Source organism: Physella acuta, unplaced genomic scaffold, assembly GCF_028476545.2.
Source record: "Physella acuta isolate Inbredline_101_S28 unplaced genomic scaffold, ASM2847654v3 ptg000189l, whole genome shotgun sequence".
NCBI classification, from domain to species: Eukaryota; Metazoa; Mollusca; class Gastropoda; family Physidae; genus Physella; species Physella acuta.
This window is the reverse complement of record NW_026731708.1, coordinates 377388-388092: the sequence shown is the minus strand read 5'-3', so window position 1 is coordinate 388092 and position 10705 is coordinate 377388. Positions and strand designations below refer to the sequence as shown.

At 37.6% G+C, this 10705-nt stretch overlaps 1 protein-coding gene and 2 long non-coding RNA genes across 3 annotated transcripts; 2 read left to right on the top strand and 1 right to left on the bottom strand.

The window, feature by feature from the left end:
- Positions 1-713: 713 nt before the first annotated feature.
- LOC131936834 (beta-1 adrenergic receptor-like) lies at positions 714-1847 on the top strand. The gene has a single exon (XM_059293925.1). The coding sequence runs from the start codon at positions 714-716 to the stop codon at positions 1845-1847; it is 1134 nt and encodes a 377-aa protein (XP_059149908.1).
- A 2747-nt stretch (positions 1848-4594) lies between these two features.
- Positions 4595-6945, bottom strand: LOC131936828 (uncharacterized). Its single transcript, XR_009386102.1, has 2 exons — positions 5787-6945; positions 4595-5236 (listed from the first exon to the last, which is right to left on the bottom strand). It is a non-coding gene; the product is annotated as an uncharacterized LOC131936828 (long non-coding RNA).
- A 3312-nt stretch (positions 6946-10257) lies between these two features.
- Positions 10258-10505, top strand: LOC131936838 (uncharacterized). Its single transcript, XR_009386103.1, has 3 exons — positions 10258-10331; positions 10363-10411; positions 10448-10505. It is a non-coding gene; the product is annotated as an uncharacterized LOC131936838 (long non-coding RNA).
- The last annotated feature ends 200 nt before the right edge of the window (positions 10506-10705 follow it).

The following is a 10705-nucleotide window of genomic DNA, read 5'->3' as shown; positions in this document are numbered from 1 at the left end:
GCTTGTGTTAAAGGTTTTTGCACCGATACGGAGGTGGCATCCTATATTTTGTGGATTATTCGAGGTTACATAGAAATATAAACTGGAGTTGTATGTGTTCATATAGTTTAAGGCATAGCATCGATAATGAACGATGAAATTAAACTTGAACTGCCTGGAGATTGCTAAAACAAAAAGTTAAAAAACTTTTGGTGATGATTTCCTCCTGACGATCAGTGGTGTAGAGGTTACGGCGACACCTGATTGGTTTAGTGCAAGCTTTTCTTATTACGTGAAGTTCTAATGTGGTTGGGTGGCTTTGTGGCCAGATCTTGTAACTCATCTCTGGCCCTGTTTAAAACATGCTTGGACTTAAAATTAGTGGAAGTGCTAACGACTGTCATGCAATGCTAGACTATAGCTGTATATAATGTGTAGTTGTTTTTTTTTTAAATTAAACTCACGAACAGATAGCAAATGTATTGATTGCTCAATAAGTGATGATTGTGTATTTAAGAAGTGTAAAATGTTTTCTTAAAACCATAACGGCACAGTGATGTCGTACTCTAGACTTGACAGTGAGGTACAAGCCTTACAGGACTAACAGTGAAGAGCTAAGTCTTACATTGGAATAGTGAGCTCATTTATTGGCAAGTTATGTCGTTATAGAAAGAAACCGCATTGTTATTGTTATTATGTGTCTAAGGTCGCACTGAAATCGTCTAACCACCGTCATGAACCAAACGCAATGTGTTGTTGAGGGGATCGACCTTTCAGACGTTAGTCTGGCTATATCAAACAGCTTCTATGTCCTGGTCCTGCTAGCACTCGTGTCCTCCCTGTGTGCCCTCTTCACCGTAGTGACCAACAGCGTCGTGTTTGTGGCGGCCATCAAGTCCTGCAGGGACCACAACTCTCACGGCCACGCCCACATCACCCGGATGTTAATGGCGTCCATGACGCTCTCCGACGCCATGATAGGTCTGTGGGTGTGGCCCATGAGCGTCATGGAGATTGTCAACAATGGGAAATGGGTGATGGGAATGTCGCTGTGCACCGCGCGTTTAGCACTCAACAATTTATTTTGTGCCGTGTCTATTTACCACATCTGTTTCATGGCCATCGATCGGTACATCGCTATTTGCCAACCACTCAAGTACCGAATGTTTACAACCCGGGTTGGCTACCTCATGGTTGTGCTATCCTGGGTTGTCCCCACAGCCACGACGCTGCTGCCGTCTATCAACGACTGGCACCATCATGGCGTCGAGCAGCTGGTTCGATGTTTCCACGACAAGCACATCTGCAGCACAATGTTCAACGCTGAGGCCTTGATCACGATCTTCTCGCTGGCTTGTTATCTCCCCTTCACCGTCACGTACACCCTGTATTGTCTCATCTTGTGGGAGGTTCGCAAGTTTAATCAAAGACAGAAAACGTTTACAAAATACGAAATCAGAGGGAGAAGAAAAAACTCGGGTAAACATTCAGTTTTTTGTCAAACTACAGTCTCTACCGTCTGTTCAGGTGGTCGAGTAGATAATGCTGATGAAGATCGAACTCAAACAAGTGCTGGTGAAGACATTGACGCGGTCGACTCGGGTTCCAAACCAGCTAGCACCAACACCAAAAACATGAAGGCGTACTTAAACATCGGGTCAGTGGTGTTGTGTTTCACCGTCTGCTGGACGCCGGTGTGGTGTCTGGTGATGGTGTTCCACTTCAGCAGTCTACAGCTGCCCATATGGCTACTGACCCTGGTCAACTTCCTGACCTACATGAACTCGGCCGTCAACCCGCTGCTGTATTGTGGCAACCCGTCGGTCAGAAAGTCACTCAAATCTTTGATGTGTCACTCAAGTCTTTGATGTGTCACTCAAATCTTTGATGTGTCACTCACGTCTTTGATGTGTCACTCACGTCACTCAAATCTTTGATGTCTCACTCAAATCTTTGATGTGTCACTCACGTCACTCAAATCTTTGATGTCTCACTCACGTCACTCAAATCTTGGATGTGTCACTCAAATCTTTGATGTGTCACTCACGTCTTTGATGTGTCACTCACGTCACTCAAATATTTGATGTGTCACTCAAATATTTGATGTGTCACTCAAATCTTTGATGTGTCACTCAAATCTTTGATGTGTCACTCAAATCTTTGATAAGTCACTCACGTCACTCAAATCTTTGATGTCTCACTCACGTCACTCAAATCTTTTATGTGTCAATCAAATCTTTGATGTGTCACTCACGTCTTTGATGTGTCACTCACGTCACTCAAATATTTGATGTGTCACTCAAATCTTTGATGTGTCACTCAAATCTTTGATGTGTCACTCAAATCTTTGATGTGTCACTCACGTCACTCAAATCTTTGATGTCTCACTCACGTCACTCAAATCTTTGATGTGTCAATCAAATCTTTGATGTGTCACTCAAATCTTTGAAGTGTCACTCACGTCACTCAAATCTTTGATGTGTCACTCAAATCTTTGATGTGTCACTCAAATCTTTGATGTGTCACTCAAATCTTTGATGTGTCACTCAAATCTTTGATGTGTCACTCATGTCACTCAAATCTTTGATGTGTTACTCACGTCACTCAAATCTGTGATGTGTCACTCAAATCTTTGATGTGTCACTCAAATCATGGATGTGTCACTCAAATCTTTGATGTGTCACTCAAATCATGGATGTGTCACTCAAATCTGTGATGTGTCACTCAAATCTGTGATGTGTCACTCAAATCTGTGATGTGTCACTCAAATCTTTGATGTGTCACTCAAATCATGGATGTGTCACTCAAATCTGTGATGTGTCACTCAAATCTTTGATGTGTCACTCAAATCTTTGATGTGTCACTCAAATTTTTGATGTGTCACTCAAATCTTTGATGTGTCACTCATGTCACTCAAATCTTTGATGTGTTACTCACGTCACTCAAATCTGTGATGTGTCACTCAAATCTTTGATGTGTCACTCAAATCATGGATGTGTCACTCAAATCTTTGATATGTCACTCAAATCATGGATGTGTCACTCAAATCTGTGATGTGTCACTCAAATCTTTGATGTGTCACTCAAATCTTTGATGTGTCACTCAAATCTTTGATGTGTCACTCAAATCTTTGATGTGTCACTCAAATCTGTGATGTGTCACTCAAATCTTTGATGTGTCACTCAAATCTTTGATGTGTCAATCAAATCTTTGATGTGTCACTCAAATCTTTGATGTATCACTCATAACTTTGATATGTCACTCAAATCTTTGAAGTGTCACTCAAATCTGTGATGTGTCACTCAAATCTGTGATGTGTCACTCAAATCTGTGATGTGTCACTCAAATCTTTGATGTGTCACACACGTCACTCAAATCTTTGATGTGTCACTCAAATCTTTGATGTGTCACACACGTCACTCAAAACTTTGTTATGTCACTCATATAAATTTTTGATGTCTCACTCACGTCATTCAAGTCTTTGATGTGTCACATACGTGGCATCGGTGTGTTTTTTGTGGTTAGGATGTGGGTAATTGTGTGTTTTTAGTGTTGATATTGTGTTATTTCTGTGGGTTGTGTGGTTTCAGTGTGGGTGTTCACATGGTTTGTGTGTGTTGTGTGGTTTTACTGTAGTGTGGAAATCATGTGGTTTCAGTGTGGGTGTTCATGTGGTTTGTGTGAGTGTCCTGTGGTTTTACTGTGGGTGTGGCCAGACAGGGACTTCAGATAGTTAGCCCTAACTGTTATCACAACAGGACGACTATAATGATACATTTAGCAGACTTTTTTTCTACAGTGACTTGTTATGTGTGTTAACAAGTACACTTAGATATCTAACAAACTAGAAATTTAAAAACAGAAAAAGACACCAAAAAATTTTTTTTAACACCGCTGCTTACAAATTAACAAACCACCATTTTGTATTCATTTTTATTTCAGTGCAAAAAATTGAGTTAAAAAATGACAATAAAAAAATTCTAATACACAATTTTTCATTGTACCACATTTAAATACACAGATACATGTTGTAATTAATTTGAGTACACTAAGAACTAATTAACTGACATTGATAATAAATAATGAAGACCAATGCTGGATATATATATATATATCACACACCTTATACATTTGTCCATGTACATATTTTTAAATGGTAGCACTTAAGAGAGATGAAACAAATAAGATAAAAGTAGTACAGTTGAGACATGCTGATGTCCATGAGTTAGGCTGCCATAAATTACTGAGCCAACTCCTTGGATAGGAAAACCTTACACCTAGTAAAATAGCCAAAGAAGATTTTGGATTTAAACCTACTTTTTTACATTTAAATTTTAAAAGTTCCATGTTAATCAGATGATTAATTAGCCTTTTTCAACATAATTAACATCATGTATCATCATAGAAATAAAAATTGCTTTCAACATTTTCAATTTTGAAATTTGTAAAAAAGAAATAGTATTCAAGTGATACAACAGCTAGTTTTAAATAACCAAAAACCATTGTAAAATTAGAAACAATTAAAAACCAATTTGTAACATTTCAATTTTTTATGATAAATTTTCAAGAAACAGCTTTTTATATTCTAGAAATATATTCAGCAACAAAAAAAAAATTTCTACAACATAAATACTGATCATAACCCTGTCATTAGGAATAAATAATTTTTAAAAATATCTTTGTACAACATAGTTTATAGTAAAACTATAAAGCTAGAAAGAGTGAATCTCCTGTGTGGTAGTAAATAGATCTGGGTCACAACAATGATGATACTGTAAACACACTAAAATTGTGAGAAAATGTATTTTTGTTTACATTATGTTATCATGGGCGCAATAATTAAGTTCACAATTTGATGCACAGAACTGCAAGTGGTATTAACAGTTAAATTTATTTTACTTAATTTTCTAGATTTTTTTGTCATGATAACGTTCACAAAAATGTCAATGCAATTAGTCTATGAACACATGCTATCTGTAAATGCTACTTGCTACTTTCATCTTTGTTAGATTAAAGGTCGAAGGTTAAATACACCAGTCAAAACAAACAATGATTTCCTTATATTTATTTAACAACAGTTTAAATAAAGTTTTTCTTTATTATTTTGTTTTCTTTTTAATAAAATTCAAAGCAAATAAATTTTAACATTGTCCTTTCTAACAAACACAATATTTTAACAATTTCCTATACTTAAAAAACATTCACATAGCAAAAGAGTGGTTTCTTAATTGAGTTGCCACTCACTAAATAAATGTTACTTTATTTCGGTAATCTATCGTTTTAGATACGTAAAATCACCCGCGACTAGTAATGTGAAAAACAGGTGACTCCTTACATTTTAATAATCATTTCACATTTTGAGGAGGATTTATGTTTTGAAAAATACAAAAATGTTTCCTTGTTTCATTTATGTACCTGTTTTTAAACAATTGAATTAAAACTTTTCAGTAATAAATGAACACCAGTGATGTTTTCAACAGATGCAACCATGCTCATTTACTATAGCAGCCATCTTGTTAAAGTTTTATTTTTATTGACTTATAGCGCGAGATTCAGGCGGAAGTCACTCTATTTTACAAATGGCTGCTGTTTATATAGCAAATCTTGCTTGCAGACACTGCTGTTTAAAGTTAATTTCTGGCCTATATTGATATATTTAGCCATTGATTTAGGTTTATTATTCATTTATCTATAATATTTGACACAAACATATCACAATATACTTCTATTACAGCCTTGACAATGAGGTAACGTTTTCGTACATTAATAGCCGCGGGCGATTTTACGTACCCAAAACGATAGATTACCTTTATTTCTAACTTTGCAATGTTCTATTTAATATTTGAGCATCATATCTCAAACAATACACACATAAATTTAGAAAGACTGATGATTTTTTTAATGAAAAAGAAATTAGGAAAATAAATTTTTACAAAATATTGTAACAAAAGTGTAGACTGTGATTCATACATTTTTCACAGCCAGGTTCAGGTTTATAACTAAACAAAAACAACAAAAAAATAGTTGAATTCAACACAATAGTAAATAGCAATTAAAAACTAAATAATGAGTAGCAAAAATATCAAACCTTTTAGTGTTGTTAATTAAATTATTTAATTAACCCTGGATCACATTGTTTAGGTAAATAAATTAATTGATGTTAGATGTATAAACAAAAGAGAAATAACAAAACTTCAGCCTCTTTAAAATAATGTATTAAATTCTGCTCAGACAGGTTTTTTAAAAACTTAAACCAGGTTTTTTAAAAACTTAAACCAGCCAGATTTTAAATGGGTTGGTCCCGTGTTGTTGGATACTATTTATTTTTTATTTTTGCTGGGATAAATATGGTAGACATTGCAAGCGGTTGAACTTGAAAAAAATATAGGACAATATATCAAGGAGCTAACTTCTTAATTTCATCTACATCAACAATTTAAAAAAAAAAACAATTAGTTCATAGGTAAAATTTGGCAAGACACAAGCATTAAATCAATTATAAAATGAAATTATTAAAAAAAAAAATTAAATGTTTTTAAAAATAAATAAAAGCTATGAAATAAATTATTAAATAACGACTCAAAAACAAACATTAAAGTATAAAATAAACCATTAAATAATACTTCAGTTTTTTTTGGGGGTATAAAAAAATAATGGTTGATACATTTTTTTGCTGAACAAATGTGGTAGATTATACTTAGCTAGAAGATATCCCAACAGTGAAACAACCATGTGCACATGGAGGATTATAGTTAACTAAAAGATCTTCTCTCTATACTAAAACAACTCCATACACATAGAGGATTATAGTTAACTAAAAGATCTTCTCTCTAAACTAAAACAACTCCATGCACATGGAGACGAAACTGTACTGATTATAAGTTACAGCACAAATCTAAGCTTTGGTTGTAGGGGGAGTGCACCTATTACAGCTGTAGGGGGAGTGCACCTATTACAGCTGTAGGGGGAGTGCACCAGTTACAGCTGTAGGGGGAGTGCACCTATTACAGCTGTAGGGGGAGTGCACCTATTACATTACAGCTGTAGGGTGAGTGCACCTATTACAGCTGTAGGGGGAGTGCACCTATTACATTACAGCTGTAGGGGGAGTGCACCTATTACAGCTGTAGGGCGAGTGCACCTATTACAGCTGTAGGGGGAGTGCACCTATTACAGCTGTAGGGGGAGTGCACCTATTACAGCTGTAGGGGGAGTGCACCTATTACAGCTGTAGGGGGAGTGCACCTATTACATTACAGCTGTAGGGGGAGTGCACCTATTACATTACAGCTGTAGGGGGAGTGCACCTATTACAGCTTTAGGGGGAGTGCACCTATTACAGCTGTAGGGGGAGTGCACCTATTACATTACAGCTGTAGGGGGAGTGCACCTATTACATTACAGCTGTAGGGGGAGTGCACCTATTACAGCTGTAGGGGGAGTGCACCTATTACAGCTGTAGGGGGAGTGCACCTATTACAGCTGTAGGGGGAGTGCACCTATTACATTACAGCTGTAGGGGGAGTGCACCTATTACATTACAGATGTAGGGGGAGTGCACCTATTACATTACAGCTGTAGGGGGAGTGCACCTATTACAGCTGTAGGGGGAGTGCACCTATTACAGCTGTAGGGGGAGTGCACCTATTACAGCTGTAGGGGGAGTGCACTTATTACAGCTGTAGGGGGAGTGCACCTATTACATTACAGCTGTAGGGGGAGTGCACCTATTACATTACAGCTGTAGGGGGAGTGCACCTATTACAGCTTTAGGGGGAGTGCACCTATTACAGCTGTAGGGGGAGCTCACCTATTACATTACAGCTGTAGGGGGAATGCACCTATTACATTACAGATGTAGGGGTGTGCACCTATTACAGCTGTAGGGGAGTGCACCTATTACAGCTGTAGGGGAGTACACCTATTACAGATGTAGGGGGAGTACACCTACTAGAGCAGGGGTTCCCAACATTTTTGTACTTTAGAGCACATTCTAAAATATCGGTAGGGTGGCGGGCACCACCTATTTTAAATCGAACAAACTCCTTCCAGAGGCGTAACGACCCTTCCCTTCACCAGGGGACAAAACTTTCGATTTGAACCCCCCCCCTCAAACTTTCGATTTGCACCCCCTCCCTCAAGCTTTTGATTTGCACCTCCCCCCCTCAAACTTTCGATTTGCACCCACCCCCCCCCCCCCCTCAAACTTTTGATTTCCATTCCCTTCAACCTTTCAATAATGTTTTAGAAAAATTTTTTGTCTCTGTTGAATAGTGAGAGGCGGGCACACACGAATCGTTCGGTGGGCGCAATGGCGCCCGCGGGCACAGGGTTGGGAACCCCTGTACTAGAGCTATACAAGAGTTTTTTTAACTACATGATATCCACTAAATAGCATTCAGTAAAGTTTGGTGCAAATGATTTTTTTAAAAATATTAATGTGAAAGTTAACATTTCATCAACACTGTATGACTATCAACACTGTAGACCTATCAACACTGTAGACCTATCAACACTGTAGACCTATCAACACTGTAGACTTATCAACACTGTAGACCTATCAACACTGTAGGCCTATCAACATTGTAGACCTATCAACATTGTAGACCTATCAACATTGTAGACCTATCAACACTGTAGACCTATCAACACTGTAGGCCTATCAACATTGTAGACCTATCAACACTGTAGACCTATCAACACTGTAGACCTATCAACACTGTAGACCTATCAACACTGTAGGCCTATCAACACTGTAGACCTATCAACACTGTAGACCTATCAACACTGTGGGCCTCACTGTAGACCTATCAACACTGTAGACCTATCAACACTGTAGACCTATCAACACTGTAGACCTATCAACACTGTAGACCTATCAACACTGTAGACCTATCAACACTGTAGGCCTATCAACACTGTAGGCCTATCAACACTCTGGGCCTATCAACATTGTAGACCTATCAACACTGTAGACCTATCAACACTGTAACCTATCAACACTGTAGACCTATCAACACTGTAGACCTATCAACACTGTAACCTATCAACACTGTAACCTATCAACACTGTAGACCTATCAACACTGTAGACCTATCAACACTGTAGACCTATCAACACTGTAGACCTATCAACACTGTAGACCTATCAACACTGTAGACCTATCAACACTGTAGACCTATCAACACTGTAGACCTATCAACACTGTAGACCTATCAACACTGTAACCTATCAACACTGTAGACTTATCAACACTGTAGACCTATCAACACTGTAGACCTATCAACACTGTAGACCTATCAACACTGTAGACCTATCAACACTGTAGACCTATCAACAGTAAAGACCTATCAACACTGTAGACCTATCAACACTGTAGACCTATCAACACTGTAGACCTATCAACACTGTAGACCTATCAACACTGTAGACCTATCAACACTGTCAACAAAACAGCTTCAATGCCAACACAGTTAAACTACCATTGTCACAGAGCAGTAGACAATGGCCTAATGACAAATGTGCTTTAGTTCTTTCACCAAATGTGTACTATTCTCTTGGGTTTATCTTATGCTAAACAAAACAGGTAAACAGAAAGATGTGCAACAGAAAACTGCACACAAAAAAAGTGCACAGGGGCATTTTTGTTTTCTTAAATTGAGCATTTAAAGATGTTAACAAAGAGTGACTGTATGTATACTGTAGCATAATAAAACATATTTCCACATAATATAACAAAATCAGGGTATTAGTATAATTTGTATTTGCGATATTTCTGTTTACATATTTTTTCATAGCACAGTTTCCAATTGTGCATTTTTCTAGGAACCAACAAAATGTATAAGTTACCTCCCCTAAATGTGGACTGTAATGTGAAACAAGTTCAATTATTAAATAATTTAAAAAATCTTAATTTCTGTCCAGACGACACAACCAACAGCAGGAGCTAAAGCTTATGTACAGGTAAAGAACTGTAAACATCAACAGAACACCTTGAGTTGTACAGGTATAGGTAAAGAACACCTTGAGTTGAAATGTACAGGTATAGGTAAAGAACTGTAAACATCAACAGCACACCTTGAGTTGTACAGGTATAGGTAAAGAACACCTTGAGTTGAAATGTACAGGTATAGGTAAAGAACTGTAAACATCAACAGCACACCTTGAGTTGTACACGTATAGGTAAAGAACACCTTGAGTTGAAATGTACAGGTATAGGTAAAGAACTGTAAACATCAACAGCACACCTTGAGTTATACAGGTATAGGTAAAGAACACCTTGAGTTGAAATGTACAGGTATAGGTAAAGAACTGTAAACATCAACAGCACACCTTGAGTTGTACAGGTATAGGTAAAGAACACCTTGAGTTGTACAGGTATAGGTAAAGAACTGTAAACATCAACAGCACACCTTGAGTTGTACAGGTATAGGTAAAGAACACCTTGAGTTGAAATGTACAGGTATAGGTAAAGAACTGTAAACATCAACAGCACACCTTGAGTTGTACAGGTATAGGTAAAGAACACCTTGAGTTGAAATGTACAGGTATAGGTAAAGAACACCTTGAGTTGAAATGTACAGGTATAGGTAAAGAACTGTAAACATCAACAGCACACCTTGAGTGGAAATTAAACTTGACCAACTTCTTCAACCAATCAGGTCTAGATTGTCCAACAATGACCCTTACAAAAAGGGGGAACACAGACGATGGAGAAACAATGGAA

Excerpts from the sequence above, each read along its gene's own strand:
- LOC131936834 (XM_059293925.1), top strand. The coding sequence starts at position 714 with ATGAACCAAACGCAATGTGTTGTTGAGGGGATCGACCTTTCAGACGTT.